This window comes from Malaya genurostris, chromosome 2 (assembly GCF_030247185.1).
Source record: "Malaya genurostris strain Urasoe2022 chromosome 2, Malgen_1.1, whole genome shotgun sequence".
Lineage (NCBI taxonomy): Eukaryota > Metazoa > Arthropoda > Insecta > Diptera > Culicidae > Malaya > Malaya genurostris.
The window spans coordinates 317,238,541-317,258,769 of NC_080571.1; the positions used below are offsets into that span (position 1 = coordinate 317,238,541).

At 37.4% G+C, this 20,229-nt stretch overlaps 1 protein-coding gene across 3 annotated transcripts in view; it reads right to left on the reverse strand.

The window, feature by feature from the left end:
* LOC131431223 (facilitated trehalose transporter Tret1-like) overlaps positions 1 to 20,229 on the reverse strand; it is a 254,167-nt gene that overhangs the window by 9,665 nt on the left and 224,273 nt on the right. For all 3 annotated transcript variants that reach the window (XM_058596816.1, XM_058596815.1, XM_058596813.1), the window contains 4 exons: positions 8,169 to 8,343; positions 7,638 to 8,058; positions 7,256 to 7,575; positions 35 to 501 (listed from right to left, as the gene is read on the reverse strand). In XM_058596816.1, the coding sequence (XP_058452799.1) occupies positions 35 to 501; positions 7,256 to 7,575; positions 7,638 to 8,058; positions 8,169 to 8,343 (1,383 nt within the window). The remainder of the gene's footprint in view (positions 1 to 34; positions 502 to 7,255; positions 7,576 to 7,637; positions 8,059 to 8,168; positions 8,344 to 20,229) is intronic.

A 20,229-nucleotide genomic window follows, 5' to 3' on the forward strand; every position in this document is an offset into this window, starting at 1 on the left:
GTAGTCATGAGTTACAATAAATGATAAAGCTTACCTGGAAATCCATAAACGTTTTTACTCCGAGGAACGCACAGAAGTAGCTGAAACTGGTCGCGATGGAACTTCCGATTCCTCGATACTCAAGTGGGAACAACTCCCCTACCAACAACCACGAAATAGGCGAAATACCCAACGAAAAGGCTACGGTGAAAACTAGAACACATAACAGCGGTATCCAATCGTTGTTTCCGACCGGTTCGTCCAGATCGAAGTTGGCCGTTGCAATCAGTTTGTTCGTTTGGCCGTAGTAAACGAACGATCCGAAACTGGCGAGTGCTAGTGACATAAAAACGCTACTGACTATGAGCAGAGGAATTCGTCCAACCGTGTCGATCAGCAAACCGGACAACATCGAGGCCAGTAGCTGGACGAAGCCAACGGCGATCGCAGCTCCGTGTGGGTTCATACCGGCGAACGTCTTGCTAAAAATGCTGACCGCATAGAAGTTGAACGAATTGGCACCTAGGATGGAAGAATTGTTTTTCGATTAGGCGCTATTCACACTAGACCGTACCGTATCATCGTAAGATCAACTTAAAAAAGAAGAAGAAGAGGATTATTCAGTTTAAATATTGCTAGAAAATCCGTTTTTGTACGACATATCAAATCGATATCCATATCAACCAAGATTTCTAGCGGAGATGTAAGTAATGTCGTTTTCGCTTGATGCCAAACCTAACCCAGTTTCCACCCTAACTACTGTCAAACCGTTTGTTTAAAGCTAGTTTCGAACCTAGTTTCAACGTTGTTGAACTGAAAATTGAGTCAGTTTCAAACCTGGTTTTTATGTCAGGTTTGCTCACATAAAAAAATTATGAATTTTATATGTGACATAAACCTAAAAACGATATAATTCATAACTACTTGATTTTTTAGATGACGCAATATTCCACGCGCACAGAATTTTACACGCTTCGAGGTTAATTCGCACTTGGCTTACCGCAGCGTTTATATGTATCAATTATTCAGAAAGCAGATATGTGTTTCTGTGGTTCAGTCGATTGAACGATGTGCTTTGTGATCTACTGTTTTTCGGTTCAAGTCCCGCTGTTGCTATCGATCTTTTGTTTTTTAATTTCATTCGAGTTCAATGTGCATCTTATAAGATGTCACAAAAATTTCACATCACAAAAATTTTTCGAACTGTGCACAAACCCCCGTTGCTAAGTGCGAACCCAACACAGTTTCGGGAAAAGTGTTTGTTTGATGGAACTACCCTGGGTCAGTTTTAGCTTTCTCAATCGAAAATGACATTAATTTAATTTACATCGTTTATTTTACCCGGCTTTGAATATGAGTTAATTAAAAATGATTCATGAATTTAATTTCGGTATTAAAGTCATACGCCTCTTCGCACCAGAAAAAAATTTCTGACCATATGTTCCCTTATATTTGAGAATCAGACCAAGGTGGGCTACATGAAAGACATCGACTAACCCATCAAATTATACCCGTCCCCATCGAGCCTAATTTCTACGTAATCGAATTGAAATTCCGGACAGTTTTGATCCTGATTCTTATATGGGGCTTGCTCACACCCGAAGGTAAGTGTAAACCCAACTCAGTAACGTTAGAATGGTTTATTTGAAGGAAATAACCTGCATCAGTTCCAGCTTTTTCAGGTAAAAACAATACATCATTGCATTTCACTCAAATTCGAACTACCTTTAAGTGGAAGACATTGTTGCCAAACGCAAAAGCAATTTTCTTCGCTGTCATTTAGCGGAAATTTAAAAACATTTGGAACATTTTTCTCAATAAACAGATGCTTTTTTTTCTTAAAGATTCATCTAGCATTAGCAGAGAAAAATACACAGCAAAAAATTAGAAAAATTTTCCGGTGATCAACCCTAACTGCTATCAAATTCTTTCAATTGACAGCAGTTGGGGTCGAAACTGGGTTGGGTATTGCTTCAAGCGAAAACAACATTAGTGATTTAAAAAGTTTTGACGAGATCAAAACGTGATCACATTTCTGTGTGTGTTTTTCCTTAAATTTCTAATTTGCTATGTATAGAGGTATGTGGAAAACAAATATTTGTTTCACATAAAAACATCTTTATTGCAAAGGGTAATTTTCAAGAGGTATAGAATTTGATTTTCAAAAAAATACAAAAAATAGGAAATTGCCAAAATTTTTATCGGAATCGATAGAATGATCAATTTAATTAAATTTTTGAAGATGATATCATGCAAATGTTGACCGCGGCTCCGCTTTAGATGCGCAAGGCACATTCTCTCCAACATATCGGCCGAATAATGCCACTGGCCCATAATCCACATCAAACAGTGACTTTTTTGGTATGCAATTTTTCGATAAAAAGTCGATCTTCCTCCAACTTTACCAGCGCTCATTCATGATTAAATTATAGACCAAACGACAATTTATGGTTAAATTATAGAAAACAATGTTTGACAATGACACAAGCCACGATTCACGCGTGATATGTCTAAAGCAGTGTTGCCAAAAAGATAACAACAAAAAATAACCCTTTACAATAGAAAAAAAACCTCAGATGAAGAACAACATGCAAGTGTTTTTGTCAGGTATTGCACCAGTGTTGTCCAATTGTTGAAAACATTAAGCTTTAACATTGTTAAATCGAAACAATTGCAATGTTTTAAAAATTTTAACTAGCTTCGGTATTGCATAGCTTTACCAAATATTGGTCGAAGGCCTCTCAATTCCTCTATTTATGCATAATTTGCCTTTTCCATAAAATATGCCAGATTTAACATATAAACATGGAACTATTATTGATTTATGTGCACCACAATCAAACTTCCATAATTCTTGATTTCAAAAGTGAAGTAGTTGTTGTACTGCATTTCGTTGCAGAACTTTATCCCTATGTTTTCGCTCGATGTAAAACCTAACCTAGTTTCTACCCTAATTGCTGTCGTTTATTGCTTGTCGTTTATTTTTGTGTGGTAAATATCCCCCGCATGAAAAGAGACTGCAGGTCTTTTTTTACGGGTTAAAACTGAGGTCTTCTTTCACGGGTTTAGACTGAGATCTTTTTTACGAGTTTTTTAAGCGGATTTCTGAAGTCAAGCGGATTTTTTATCTGGAAGTCCAAAGTTACGCAGTTTTTACGCGAAATTTCGAAGTTACGCGGATTTTCGAAATTACGCGATTATTTATGTGAATTTTCGAAGTTACAGTTTTTTTTCGTGGATTTTCGAGGTTACGAGTTGTTTCTGCACGGATATCCGAGGCTACGCGGTTTCTCCCCCGCATAAAAACAACTTCAGTGTTTTGTAAACAAAAAACTTTCTTGTAGCTTGACTCTTTTCTTGAGCTTGGTGGAAATATCTACGCCTAAATTAGTTAGCGTATATTGAAATCACAGTTTAGAATTATTATGTCGTTTTCGCTTGATGCCAAACCTAACCCAGTTTCCACCCTAACTGCTGTCAAACCGTTTGTTTGAAGCTAGTTTCGAACCTAGTTTCAACGTTGTAGAACTGGAAATCGAGTCAGTTTTGAACCTGGTTTTTATATAAGGTTTGATCAAACCCCCGTTGCCAAGTGCGAACCCAACACAGTTTCGCGAAAAGTGTTTATTTGATGAAACTAACCTGGGTCAGTTTCAGTTTTCTCAAGCGAAAATGGCATTAGTATCAACAAATTTCGCATCCACTTCTCAGCGTACAGGACAATTCGGTGACGACTACTATGATCGTGCTGACACTAAGAATTCTAAACTGTGATTTCAATATACGCAAACTAATTTAGGCGTAGATATTTCCACCAAGCTCAAGAAAAGAGTCAAGCTAGAAGAAAGTTTTTTGTTTACAAAACACTGAAGTTGTTTTTATGCGGGGGAGAAACCTCGTAGCTTCGGATATCCGTGCAGAAACAACTCATAACCTCGAAAATCCACGAAAAAAAACTGTGTAACTTCGAAAATTCACATAAATAACTCGTAAAAAAGACCTCAGTTTTAACCCGTAAAAAAGACCTGTGGACTCTTTTCATGCTGGGATATGTATCGCACAAAAATATACGTAAAATCAACCACGTAACTTCGGAAATCCGCGTAAAAACAGCTTATCTTCCAAAATCCGTTTATAAAAACTGCGTAACTTTGGAAATCCACGTAACTTCAAAAATTTGAACAGAAAGAAACCACATTAAATAACTGCGCAACTTTGGATAGCCGCATACTTTTGGAAATCTGCGTGAAAAACACGCGTATCTTCGGAAATCCGCGTAAAAACACGAAACTTTAGAAAACTGCTTGAAATCCGCTTAAAAAGGTAAAAACCACATAACTTCGGATATCCGTGAAAAATACACGCATTACTTCGAAAAGTCACGTAGAAAAACTGCGTTACTTCGAAAATTCACATAAAAAATCGCGTAACTTCGAAATTCCGTGTAAAATAAACTGCGAAACTTCGGAAATCTGCGTAAAATAATCGCGTAGCTTCAAAACATCCACGCGTAAAGATAACGCGAAACTTTGGAAAGCCGCGTAACTTCGAAAATCCGCGTAAAAAACGTTGCGTTCAACCACTTATGTTAGTTGAAAACAACGTTTTATTTCTCTAATTCAACTAAAAAATTAGTTGAATGGAAATGAAGTGTGCCTTAGCTAAGAAATGACAGCACGTTTAATTGGTGAATTCAACTAAAAAATAGCCGATTCAACAAATATTTTATTATTATTAAGGGAATTAGAATTAGGAAATCTAAATTAGCAAAAGTAAGATATTTTTAGTTTTCTCAAAAAATAACTAATTAAAATCAGAATATCAACTAATTTTTTTGCCAAAATGCTGATTTCGGTCTTTCCGTGTAACTTCGGCCATCCGCGTAAAAACAGCTTAGCTTCGAAAATCCGTATAGAAAAACCGCGTAACTTCGTAAATCCGTGTAAAAACCGCGTAATTTCTAATAATCTGAGCAGAAAGAAACCACATTGAAGCACTACGCAACTTTGGAAAGCCGAGTAACTTCGGAAATCTGCGTGAAAAAAACTGCGTAACTTCAGAAATGGTGAAAAAGTTAACTGCAATTCCACCAAGAAGCGTTGATTCATTATTTATTTCCTTTTCTCATTTGAAATGCTGAGATTCGCAAACAGGGTCAATTCTTTGTTGGAAAAATTTGCCATTTTCATGAACGGTTGAAAAATGCCAAACGCAATGATATGATGTGAGTTTTCCTCCTAGCACAGAAAACAGATATAAAGGCTTGCATATGAACTTTGTGTAAAATTTGCTCAAGCATCGTGGCGAATACATCCAGATGTCACCGCGGTCGACACTATTTTGGGTGATACATTTACTTCACGCAAAATTTTTATTTTGCTGTTGGGTTAAATGACTAGTTTATTTCTGGTTCATTCCGATTGAATTGACATGTTATTCAAACGACATCGAAATAAAGTTGTTTTTACACTTAGAAAAATCAAGTGAGTAGTGTTCGAATTGTTGAAGTTGGAATATTTCTACACCAGAAAAGAGAATGTTGTTATCGTTCCAAAGTAAAGTGGAACGTTTTGTAAGCTCGCGGCGAACAGTCGATGACAGATCGATGCTTATTTTTCGACACTGAAAAAAATCTTGCAATGAATCTTCTAATATTAATTCTTTAGTTGAAATTATTTCCAGTGGAAAATAAACCCAATAACCTTTCCGTCCGTCACATTTTGAAATGGGCCGCAGTTTTAGTTAAATTTAACTACTCGACACAAAATAACCGCTCAAGTGTCAGATTTCAACCAAAAGTTAAAATTAATCGCGAAATGGTTCACAACCTAAGAGCAAATTCAGCAGCTAGAAGTTTGATATGGAAAATCTATAATAGAACTGAAACTGGAACGAACGTATCCCCAGCAATCCGTTCTAGTTTTATTTATTCGAACAGTTCTGCTGTCAAATTTAAAACTGGCATACGTTCTATTTTTTCTATGTTTGAAACACGAGTAAAACACTACTGGGGCTGCCAGTTTTTCTTGTTATAAAACCCAGATTTAAAATTTAAAACTGACATAAATTATGCATCTAGAACTAGAACACTACTAAATATGCCCTAAGTCGTTTAATATTCGGACACACTGTATATTTTACTATCAGCTGTCAGATCTGGAATGTTTTTCCAGAGGCTTGTTTTGAAATGTTTTCTGTTTCGACATGATTCATTTTGATTTAAAGATGTTATACCGCAGGAAACCGCAAATCAAAAATTAGTTTTGGACACCCACTTCGAAAATCCGACCAGGTCAGGTTAGAAAAGCGTCATAGTGAACATAAAAATTGGAAATTTCATTTGAAAATGTTGAGAATAATCAAATCAAACTCAGTGCTGTTGAACTATGATATCGCCAAGAAGTTCAATGTCAGTCAAAATACCGTCAGAAGGACTCATCTGCGAACAAGAGTTCGCTTTTTATGGACCCAATAAGTGATATCAAACTGAACACTGAAACACAATCTAGAGACCAGAAGACTTGCTTGAATATTGTATAATGTGGTTCTCACGAAATACGTAAGATACCTCCTCACGGACAACAAAACGGGTAAATTCCCAGACAAAAGTCATTGGTCGTGGTGACGTCTTTAGCAATTTGAAATTCATTTATACCGATAAACATACAAGAATGCATAAGATCTGGCAAGGTATTAGCAGCTACAAACAAAATTAGTTTTTCGTGACGAAGAAGACTAAGGATTCGGAAATGTACAACTATTAGTACCTGGAAAAGCGTATTCTTCTAGATATTGAAATTCGAAATGGACCTGTGAAGTTTTGGTGCTCCAGTGGTACCGAGACAACCGGATTAATTTTTTGCAAAAGAACATCAATCCACTCAACTCCCCTCGATTCCGGCCAATTGTGAAATTTTGGGCAATTTCAAACAGAAGCTAAAGAAAAGTGGAAAGGTGACTCAGGATGCGACAGAAATGAAGAGAAGGTGGAACCAAACAGTCGCTCAGATTAGTCAACAGAGTGTTCAAAATAAGATGAGAGTTATTCGAAATTTTATCAAAACCAAATCGGATTATTTTTTCGTCATTTTTCTAACAATGGCCTTTCAAGTACTCAACACTGCCATTTCATTTACTTCGATTTGAATAGTTTTGTTCCATGTATCAAATGACTCAAGTGACGAATAAATCCCAACATGTAGCGGACACGGCACACTCTAGTGAGAGGATCGCATTTACTGGAATTGGAAATATATCGAAACAGAAGGATACCTACCAGTGAATCTTTGGAAGATCATAAGGCCACAGGTGATGGAAACCGGTTTGACCAGACGGGCGTTCCGCATAACGGCCTTCACATTTGTTGCGACCGCATCAAACGAAATTCGCGGCAGCTGCCAGGAGCGTAGGACTTCCGGCAGATAGCTGGATGGTGGCTGATGATGAGTTGGAAGCGGCTGTCCGGTGCTGGTCGCTGTAGCCGACATCGATGACATACGGTTTAGCAGGTTCATTCTCGATGTACGTACATTCGAACGAATGGTATCGAGCTCTATCTCTACGTTTTTGTGTGGACCGCGAAGCCATTGTAGTGAGCTGAAAATGGATCAGGATTAGAACCAGAATTGTGAAAAAGTGTGAACAAAGTAAACACTAACCGATGAGCTTCTTCATCGCAACCTCTTAACACTAAGAAGCTCGGCGTTTCCGGTATATAGATCACAGATATAAAGAGCATGATGGGTGCTACCGAGACCAGCATCGCCAGCTGCCGCCAATCTAGATACGCCCCCAGCAGGTAAGATATTAGCATCCCTAGGTGACCGGCTATTTTCTGGATGGCACTCAGAAAGCCCCGGATGTCCGGTGATGAAATTTCGCTTATGTACACCTGGGTCACGGTGGACACGATGGCACAGCAGAAACCCCCCACGAACGCGGTGAAGAACATCGTTTCCACCGATTTGGCAAACACCGTCAGGATCCAGGAGAGCGAAAATGGTAGTGCCATCAGTGTTAGCACCCGTTTTCGGCCGTATTGCATTGCGACTCCTCCGAACATGCCTCCGAAAAGGGCACCTATGTGGGAAAAGTTAAAGTCAGATAGGATTCTAATTTCCTCTTGTGATTCGCGCCTGTAGAAGGCGGCATAACTTTCCTATCAATTTCAATAATTAACTGTTACTCACCCAATAGCGAAAGGCTTGCAATCCAGCTTGCCTGCTGATCGTCCACAGAAAAGGCAGTATAATTACCTCGTTGACGAAGGTGCACTTCTTGAAGGCTTGCGATCGCCGGGCTCGAGTAACCCTTCCCCAGACCGGCCGCTAGGGGCCCAATGGATACGGCGAGGGCCGCGATTATCTGAAAGTGAAGTCAAAGTGAAATCATAAACAGAACGTTCGCTTGTCTGATCGATTCATGGGTGATGTAGGAAAATCATTGCTGTCTTGTCACTAATGATTACATTTTACAACGCTAATGTACCATGGATGATGTTGATATTCAATGAACAGTTAATGGTTCCGATACATACTCAGGTCAATAACGCGCTCAAAAGAGGCCATATAATTTTTGCATTCCGATACCGCAATGTTAGAACTGTTGAATGAGCTACATTTAAAGTCTGTTCCAGGGATTTCAAATGGAAATTCCTTCCCCGCACACAGACACACAATTCAATTGTCTCCCATCAAAAGGAGAAGCGAGCGAAACACCATTTACATAATTGCTCATCCTCATGTTGGGATGATGAAAATAATTATGTGACATCCATGAAATGGGAAATGAAATAAGGCGCCATCAAGATTATAGAGTGCTTTTACCCGCTTGTTATACCACCATAACTACAGAAATGCGATGGGATAAGGTGTGTAATAACGATGTCAATGCTATTGTTTGTCAACCATCATCCACTATTCTATCGTTCCTCATATTTCGTAATGGTTCCAAGCAGGTTGTATTATTTCCTGGTATACCAACGCTGGATGATAAATGTATCATTCTGACTTTAATCGTCAACATGCAATTTGAAATTCTACACGCCGCCTGGCACACCTAAGTTGCCTCTATTTTCAGAGCAACATGCAACGACTTCAGTTTCCAAGCTTGCATCATAGCCGGTGGGCCACCTGCAAGAGAAGTACTAGAACTCGATTTTAAATAGCTGTAATCGACTTATTAACACTTTTTAATTAAAATTCATTGACAAGTGACGCCCCGCAGGGTTGTGAAGAAACGGCACCCAAGGATCTTTTTGCTAAGATCTTTTCAATTGAAGTGCCGGTCGTAAATCGATTGATTTTCTGATATTCCCACGCTCAATTAAACTTCAAGTAAGTGGCCACAAACAACCTGTAATCTGAAGCAATTAGCATATTAAAAAGCTTCCCCGTAAAATATGTATGCCTAGTAGAATGCCCAAGCTTCAATGAACCATTATATAGGAAGCATGCCCCGGCTGTTGGCGACATACCCCGGAGCCCCGGCTCGTGAATAGCAATTCAATTAAGGACCTGTTCTAGTTGATTGAACGAGCAATTGTATCTGTGGTAACCGACGGTTCCTATTCGTTCACATGTGTTCAAACATTTTGCCATTCATATCACAAATGTTCAATCGATTTATAACGGAGTCTTAACTTCTCCATCGTCTTCCTTATGAATGAAACTTTTAACATGACACCCGCTCTTCTTCATAGAATGTTGTCCTTATCTAACGACATATGCTAAATAATACCTTGATCAGTTTTTGTTACGGAAATTGATTTTCTCTCCGAAAGATTTGATTAAATCTCCAGCGAACAGGGCTATATGGATACAAATTTCCAGGCTCTTTCTTTATTTAAGATAAAAGACGATATCGGAAAGCTGAGCTGAAACCACTTGCTTTGAAACGTCTAGGTGAAAGTCGGACATTCTCCGGGGCTCCGTTCGAAAGTTGGATTTTGCAGAAATTGTATTACCTTTTCATGGAGAAAGCAAAAACATAGTGAAACTCTGCAGTGGTTTGAAATGTTCCACGGAGACTGCTCTATCAAAACCAATCCTATGCTGAGTAATAAAGTAGAGTTTTGTTTCAAAAAATGTGTTTTGCTTACCCAAGTAGCACGTCAAGTTGCTGTCCTGTATATTTCTACTGATTGTGCAATTTATCAAATTAGTTTATGTTACTATTCTAGTAACTGTTGTGTTATGGAAAAAGCACAATTTTTCTTTGTTGTGCAACATATCTTTGTTCTTCCGTTGCTACGAATATATTCACAATTATTGTGGAACTGATACAAAAACTCATGCATAAATCCCATTACAAATGCTGCAGTTAAATCAGCGAAAAAAACAATTGTGAAACTCATGGAAACTACTACGCAATGTAAACAAGAGTTGAATTCATGTTCACAAAAAATAGCAAACATAATCTCTAATGAAAAAGTTTCGCATATGATTTTCAAAACAACTGTATGGAACTTTAAAAATATTCTGCACATAAATAAATCGTAATACTACATATTGTAGAATTGATCTTTTATGTTTTAGTAAATAGAAAATCGACAACGAACTGCATTTTTATGGCGAAATATGGCTTCGTATGCCTGAAATTTTCAAGCGCCTCAATTCACAATTCGCACATCAATTTCTATGAAAATAACAATTTATTCTTTTCAATGAATATGATCGGAATAGTGTTCAAAATATGTATAAAGAAGCTGTCAAACATTCATACACATTTTCAGACGATTTTAATCATATTGATGTTTCAATTAATTTTCTTCAATATTTTCCAATATGGCATATAGGATAACAGTGTGCTAATGGTTCACCAAACGTAATGATTTATTTCACCTAAATAAAAGAAAATATAAACATGTAAATATTGAAAAGAGAAATTTTCGTTTTTATTTTTATTAAAATAGTTGTTTTTATTTTTATCAAACTATTTGACTTAAACCACAATACAATTTAGTCATTCATCTTAGTGAATCTATGGCATTTGTGATACGCACTGTAGGTATTATTTTGGTAAGCCCATGTGCTTTAGTTGCAAAAACAAGTTGCTCAAGTGGTAATATAAAACTATGAGAGTAACTATGATGAACTTAACTTTTCGTTCAATATCTTCAAAAAGTGATGCCAGGTCTGTTCATTTTTTTCCGCGAAATAAAAACCGGATACAAATTATCTCATTGTTTTTTGTTTTCATTCCTTGTGTAATACTGTATTTCTGGAACTTTTATGATAATATTCTCATGTCGGTTAGTTTTGCGTTCATTTCAAGCAGATCAATCTGGTACAACTTATTTGCAAGTTTCGAGTTGTGTTTCTAAAAATGAAGAAATCTGCACACACTGACCTAATATCTCATGAGGCAACCAAGACTATGCGGACTCGGCAGCAAAATAGTTTTTACTGTGAGGTTTTCAATTCGGCTTATCATTTTTTGCCAAACAAACAGCAATTTCGGCATATATTGAGTCGGATAGAATTATGACAGTCATTTGGAAAATTTTTGATAAGTCAAACAATTGTTTTAGTTACTTCGCTTTTACATGACGATGTGAAAATTTTTGAGTACAAGCTTTACGTAGTCGATTGAGCTGAGTTTTTAGATAATTTTTTTTTGTATTGGATCTTGGTGTCACCCTTTTTCTAGGGGGAGAGGAGCTTCCATTTTCCTCCTGCGAGGACTGAGGGGCAGTTTGTTCGTGGTTCGTCTCGTCATCCATTGCCATGGTATTGTTGTTGATTTCGTTGCTAGTTGCTGTAGATGCGCCTTGTTGTAGCTGCTGTTAACTGCAGCTGGTGTACTTTGTTCTATAAGGAATACGTTGGATGGTTTCGTTAAAGGGGATACTTCACTGTTGTTGGTGACTGTCACAGGTGCACTGGGGTTGCTTGGGGTTGGTGTGAAGGAAACACCGTTGTCCTTTGGTGTAGTTGTCTCCTTGTCCAGTTTATCACATGGCTTACCGTAGTGAACATCTTTTTGGCAATATTGACATGTGGCCATCTGATTGTCATAGGTAACAAATGATTCTTGCATCCTGACCGAAAGTCACATAAGAAGGTATGGGCCTCTTCACGCGCGTGCATAACAAACGTACGCCATTTAGAATACCGGGGAAAAAGTTCGCCCATTTTTCTTTTTCGATAGAGAGAATCTCTTCGTAATGGGACATAGTTTTACGAATATAATGCATCCAACTTTTTATAAAACTGGATGTAAACAACATTGTTTGTCTTATTGCATTGAAGTAAATGCACACGTTTAATGTCAAGACGCATTTGCTCCTTAAGCAAACCTTCAAGCTCTCGTATCGAATGTCGAATTTTGCACTGCTTGAAATCAACAATAATTGTATTCTTTTGTATCGGCGGTAGCTTTTGTTTGTTTGGTTCACTCATTTTCGAGGTCGTTCTATTGTTCACTACACAATACTGTACTTGGTTTCTTCCGTCCCGAACGTAAGCGGTTTTGTTTTATCGACTGACTTGGATGAGATGTGAAAGCGAACTCGTCTTGCTAGTTGATGGCCAAACGATTATGTTTTGGGGCTTCTCTTCCGAAGATAACGATCAAACATTGAAACACCATTTTCTGTTTGAATCGTACTGTAATATATATCAACAAATCGATTCTTGCAGTGACACTTCTGGATCGTGCAGTAGTATATACGACTTCTAGTAACAACAAGTGTGAGATTGACGACCCTTCCTGTTCCCTACTCGATCTACATTCGGAGCTGGCTGGTGTTGGTACTGATAAAGGTACCAAAACTTTAGGATTTAGAGATTTTACAAAAGCAACACCATTCTGCATCCCCGGAAGAATGCAGCACGATTCGTAGTATGTATGAGCAGCATTAAATTCGAGATGGATCCCATAAGGGATGTCCAACAATCTGCTAAAACCTATTTAAGGTAAATACAGAAAGGATTCATTCACTCCAGGAAGAACGATGAACCCCTCTGACTATAACTCTTTACAACTCTTCACATTGGGTGAGAAACGATAGAATATCCTTTAATTTTAGCTCTGCATACACAGACTCTATGGAGAACCAAAAACCCGGATATGTAGTTGCGTCAATCGAGGAACAGTTACATATCAGATGATATGAAGTACCGTAATCGCATTCATATAAATCACATGAATTATGCTCAGCACGCTGAATAGTAGCCATGTGATGAATGAGTTGGCAATGTTCAGTCAAAGCTCAGACCAGAATACTGCAATGATGCTTGGAAAAATTCAGTAGACATTTTGACATTTTCAGATTCAAATCTAATCAAAAATGTCCGAGCGCAAGTTTGCAAGCTGCGCCAGTAGCTAGCATGTTTGGATGCAGCCCATGAGCTTTATCCAACTAGTTGAAAGTTATAAAGCTGGTTCAGGACTAACGAAATCATTCGTTGCATCAGCTCTAGCCAACTCATCAGCCAGTTCATTTCCAGTGATAACAGAATGATCGACCGAGTACCCATAAGAAGTAGACAGCATTGGTAATGCTGAATCATTCAAGCTGAGTTAGTGCCTTTATAGTTGTCCGACTATCGGAACAAAAATAAATTCGTTTACCACAGATTCTTTGCTGAAGTGCCGATTGTATTCCTCACAAAGCAGGACTGCATGGACTTTGAAAGACTGAGTCTACGTGATTTACAAATGGTCCCCTAGTAGTGGCAAATCTACTCCGAGGAGCCTTCGAAGTTCAAATCAATTGACGGAACTCCTATCCAATAATCTTGAAAATTCTCAAATATAACTAGAGACGCCGAAAGCATGAAGTAGAATTTACTCCTATGTTGTATAATTGAGATGAAACGAAAAATAAAAACCGTAGTCATTGTATGTATAAAATGTAGTATTGGAGCTTAGTAAAAACTGTGATCAAAATTCTATTTGAATATTGCAGCTTAATCCTTGAATTCTAATTCCCATTTGTGCCACAGCAACACTAACTAGTTAAAAGATCCTAAACCAATCGATCATTAGGATATTCAGTTGTCAAATATTAACAGGTCCAAACAGATGGCGCCATGCCATGACACATGTTCTAATTAATGCTATCAATTTAACCCGTTCATAAATACAGGACAGAAAAGGGCTCACATGACCCAGACGCTGGTTGTGCGGCAGTATTGGCACCCCTTAGACATTAATTTACCGGTCATTTCAATGACTTTGGAATGGGGAAGGCGCCAGTGACAATAAGTCAGATCCGTTCGATTGACATGTCTGAGGATAACTACTTGGATGTCTTTATTAGTTAGAAAGCAAGCTTGAATTGTGGTTGCACTTATGTCGTTTTCGTTTTTAAATTGCACTACACCGGTGTAGCGAAAGCTGCACTGAAACCGTTCGTTTTTGCCAATTGCACTACACCAGTGCTACACTTTTTCTGCACCGATACCACTGGTGTAGCACTCATCAAAAGTTTGGTGTAGCTCTGTGCAATGGAATCGTTTATGGTAGTCAATGGTTACTGTTTATGTTTTCGTCATTTTTGTTCGTTTATTCATGCATCCGTGTAGCCCTGCACCGGTGTAGTGCAAATTAAAAACGAAAACGCCATTAGATTGCCATGTAGTTGCTTTCAGCACGCCAATACCAATATTCGTGGAACAATGTATATTGAATGTACGTTAACAAGCTGTTGACTGATTTATATGCATGCGGAATGTTCAGTGCTATAAACAGTACATTGTTCATTATAAGGCAAAACTTGAATAATATTGTAATTATAATAACTGGATATCTTCGATGCCAATAATCAGATGTTAACCTTACTCAACATTTCAATTTTTCAACACAATAGAACATCTAACGCGACTTAATCCAAATGTATTTGGTCATTTGTATCAATTAGTTCCAGTCCAGCCAAGGGCGAGCCAACCCTGAATTGCTTCTAGTATTAATTTGAACGGTTGTTAGGCGTTAACAAACCAGCACCCATCTGGTGTGCCGTACCGGCTAATTTCAAAAGATTGAAGCTGATTGGACAATCAATCAATTATTAGGCGGTACAACACCTCGTACAGGAAATTTGTTTTTTTTTTCTTCAAACTAACGGAAGCCAGCTTGGCGTGTGGTTCTCCCAATCGCGTGCAATAGAATACATTTGTTTAGTACCGTAAAGCGGCGTTCAGGGTATCCACCCAATCACACTTTCACGTTGTTTAATTCATTTTTCTCGTTTTCATTGTTAATACCACTATGCAAGAAAATCCGATCCTGTCATGCTTTGAAACTCATGAACCGATTTGAATTAGTATTTACTCGCCAAACATAAGCATCTATTTGGATTTCAGTATTTGTTACAAAACGCAACTTGGATGGTATGAGCAGTGCTTGGGCGGAAATATTTTACAAGAAAAACAGATTTGAAAGCCCATAGCCAAAAGCATCACTCCCCTAAATCTACAAATCGCTTACATGATTGTCGACAAGGTTTTCCACGGCAAAAGAAGCCATGCAATAGTTATGAATTGCCACATAAATCGCAAATAGTAACCGTAAGGATTGCCGATAAACGTCATCGCTTCAAATCGCTCGCTGGAGTGTTAATTCGACAATCGTTTAATTTGTCGTGTTTCGGTACGACATCCGTAAGTGGGTAGGAATGTCTTCAGGCAAATACGATTGCGTTTGAGACTATATCTGGTGGTCGGAGATTGCTTGTTAAAATGTTAATAACTACCGTACACCGAAAGACCTTGACACACAACAACTTTCTGAAGGCGGTTCACGCTGTTCCGTATAATATCGTCTCGATGAAGTAATTTATTGAACGTTTGTACATATTAGGAAGTAGGGAAGGGCTTATCTCAACGATAAATTATCGCTTTTGCTGAAGATATGTATCAACCAAATATGCGAAGTCGTAGAAGACTAGTGATTTTTCATGATGAAAAATTTTCAACAAATTCATACGTAGAAGCATCGAACTGTCCAATTTGTATTTTCAGAAGATATATCGCCATAATCGTATGATTTTTTTATACGCACATAGTCCTTTTAAAACATGATAACAATTTGATTATTGTGGCCTAATTTTGTAAGACAGAATAAAGATAGAAAACATTCTAGATAGAACACATCAATGTCTTTCTAAAACAAACAACGAAGGGAGTTTGTTAGGTGCAAATCGATGTTTTTTTCTTGTAGCACCAACAGACAAATCAGAAAAGAACAGTCACAATTTTTGGAACACAGATTCAGATTGATTCGAGTAGTTCACAAAAGCATGCTTCAGTGTTTATGTCACACAGTCAGCATCATTTTTTCAAACTAGTGCTTGACATTTGCGTTGCTTATTTGTATGAGAACAGTGATGCTAATCTAAAAAAGCCTTCTTAGTCCACATAGTGGAATTTTCATATATCTTGAAAAATCACCATAGGGGGGAGTACATGAAATTTTCGAAATCGAAAAAATATTTTTGATGCCAAAAGGCTTAGAATTGCATGAAACGTCGAGATTTAGTGTCATCTCGAAAAAAATGTTTTTTGAAAAAGTCGACTTTTTGGGACTTAGAAAAAATATAAAAAGTCCCAGAAAGTTGATTTTTTCAAAAAAAATTTTTTTTTGAGATGACACTAAATTTCGATGTTTCATGCAGTTTTAAGAGTTTCGGCATCAAAAAAATTTCGATTTTGGAAATTTCATGTACTCCTCCCTATGATGCTTTTTCAAGATCTAATATCATATATCAAATATCTTCGAAAAGTGCACACACACACATACACACATACGCACACACACACAGACATTTTCCGATCTCGTCGAACTGAGTCGAATGGTATATAACACTATGGGTCTCCGAGGCTCCGTTCGAATGTCGGCTTTTCCAGCAATTCTAATACCTTTCTATAGAGAAAGGCAAAAACTCATCATCCTGTAATTCCAGAATCCGAAAAAATTCACCAATTCTGTATGGGACCATAAGTCCTTTCATTTGAATTTTTGTTTTTGAAGTTCGATTTGGCCTTTTTGAGAAAATGATTGAGCTTTGAGAAACGATTCGATACTGGAACCGGAATTCTAAAATCGGTGTAGCCGAAATCAGTTAAATTCACCTGTGTAGACATCTTTGAGAAATTGTAGTAAGAATTAAATGTTTGGGTACCTTCCGAATCGAAAACTGAATACCGCTCAAACTGAAATAAATTTATTTGGTAATCGACTATCCAAATCTGTTAACCTGAAAAACTTGATAAAATTATGTGAAATGGACATTTTTATACTAATAACGCTGTATCTCCTAAACCGGAAGTCGGATTTGACTAAAAAGTAAGATGTTTTATAGGATTTTAGGACCTCTCATTGGAATCATAGATGCTTCTTAGATTTCATTTGATTAGATCGGCTCAGCCATCTACGAGAAAAATGAGTTACTCAATTTTAATTTCGTTTCACACATCACCCTGTGGTTCCGCAATCAAAAGTCGGATCCAAACGTAATTCAGGAACCTTGTTTGGGAGTATACTACTTTTCATATGAATCTGAGTTTGTAGAGAACGGTTTAGCCATCTCCGAGAAAATTGAGTGATATTGCTTCTTCCAGCATTTATTGCTGGAAGTAGTTTGAATCAATATAATTATAGAATGACTTTCAACTTGAAAATGTTGCCATCATCTTGTTTACATGTCATACTCGAACGATTATGTTGCCTTAAACGAACCGTGCCAAAATCGGTCCAAGGCAAAATGCCATGAAAAAAAGATACTGTACACAGTCGTTTTGATACTTAGAAACAATTGTATGTAACAGTATAAAAAATCGTGTTTTTTCGTAATTTTTTTTTTTAATTTGGTTTCTTCTTTTAGTTCTTTGACATTCTGATCATTATATTTCTATATGAAGCAACGGAAGAACTCATGTTTCCAATTAATGAACTTTATCATGAGTCTTGCAAATGTAAATAAAACATCATAACTGATTTTGTTGGTATATTGTTAACATAAGTTCAAACTTTCAACTGTTTTCATTTGTTAAATATCTCAAAATAACACAAATTGTTATACATATCAACTATTGATATACTTGTGTTATGATTTTGTTATGTGCATCTGATCGGGATACACTACTAAGAGGTGATCATATGGGTAATCATGAAGGAAAGCTATAGTAAGTTCACTAAAAAAGGGAAGCTCAATATAAAATTTATTCGACGAGAAACGATGCTTTCTGACAAATACAGATACTATTTTTATATCAAAGGAAATTATAAGGTTATTTCAAGGGAGAGGGAGTGTAGCAAGTGCCCCGAACATGGGAAGTGTAAGGTAAAATTGATCGGATTCAACGAAAAACATAAAACATAAAACTGAAACGATTTGACGAGAATGCCGTGAAAACTATGGTTGTTGTAAGATCTGAGATGGGACACTGGCCGTGCGCAACTTGAAAATGTACGGAGTATTGGTTAATCGGGTTGCCGTGTTTTTTTTTGCGGCCTTGCCTTCATGAAACATTTCCGAGCAACGCCGGGTAATTCAGCTAGTTTGCTATAACGAACACACATGCAAAGTTTCATCCAAATCAAATTCCGCATGGAATTGCTCAATATACAATTCATTTTTTTTGGCATCCTACAATGGAGTGTATCGGAAATACGCGATCCATAAATTTTTCTTTCAAATTATGATAAAAAACGATATTTTCTTTAAACTAAAAATAGATACATTATTATACAAGGTAAAACTTGAGCTTAATGAATCCTGGATGAAATTTAAGTTATTCCTTCACAAATTTTCGAACTTTTCATCGAACGCTCTTCATTAAGTTCCGGACAAGTGTTGCATCGCATTTGTTGGACGCTTGAGCCTAAAATTTTCTGAATTCCTGCATGTTTCCAGCTGCCTTACCAGGCTTCTTGAAGACCCTCTTCACGATTGCCCAGTAACGTTCGAGGGCAATTTAGTGGATTGATATTTTTCGCAATGAAATTTATACCTTTTTCCGCAAGCCAATTGAGAGTAGTTTTGGCATAGTGAGCCGACGCTAAATCCGCCAAAACAGTGGAGGTATACTATGCTTCTTATATCAAGGCAGCAATCCCTTTTGGAGAAACTCAGATCGATAGATTTCTTCATTTATAGTTCCGGTAGTGGAAAAAATTGTTGAATTCTAACCACAGGAACATATTGCTTGCCATACCAGTACCTTTCGACCGAATATCTCCACTTGAATCGACCTGTATTGTGGACCTGGAAGGGTTTTTGAGTCCTCATTTACATAAGTCTCATCGTCCATCACCCATCGAGATTTTCTGCTTCTTGTAGGTCTTAGGTGGTTTCGCCTCTTGATACGCTGGATCATTCCGACACTCGTTCCTGCTTTTTTGGCCAAATCACGTATTGACATTGATTTGTTCTTCATGATTAGGGATACCACTTTCTGGTCTAGTTTCGGGTTGGAAGTACCGGGTTTTCTGCCTCTTCCTGGTAGCTCATCCAAAGAATAGTGTTCCACAAACTTATTAATGATAGTTTTAACACTGGCATGATGAATTCCAAACCGCTTCGCCAATTTTCGCATAGTAATACCCTTCTCACTTAGCCATGTGTCCAGAACCTTAATTTTCACTCTCTTTTCAATACGCGACATTTTACAACACAAATGTACGTGGATAGCTTATTTTCGATACACTCCATATATTCGTTCTTAATATTTAACTTTATAGTCGGGTTTACTCCCATAGGACTCCCTATGGTTTAGGCCCGTGGGTTATGAAATATTGGATTTTAAATTGGTCACTTCATCGCGACTATTTACGGAAACGAAGACCAATTTTTCCAAATTACAAATTGGAAATAGTTCCTGAAGAATCCCACTTTCAACAACCACTTTCACAATTCGATACCGAAAACATTTTCTGTCGAACAACCGAAAAAGCGTTTTATAAACGGTTTCTCAGTTTTTTTGTTTAGATGATGTGGCTCTCATTTTTTATACTTCTCGCGGCTTTTAATTGTTGGAAGCTTACTCTGAAGGAAACATTCAGTGTCTGTGCCAATTTTTGTCGTGATTGATTTAGGTCTTCATCAAACAATGCGTGAAATTTTTCGTCTCCAAACTTTTTCACTGAATTGCGATTTTCATCGAAATCATTTTGAAACTGATGAGTTCCGAGGCATTTTCGTTGGGAGAATTAATGTTCGATTGGAGAATTTTTATAATTTATTGTCAACATAAAAGAGACATGTATGCAAAATCATGGATATGCATGGCTACATATGGCTAACGA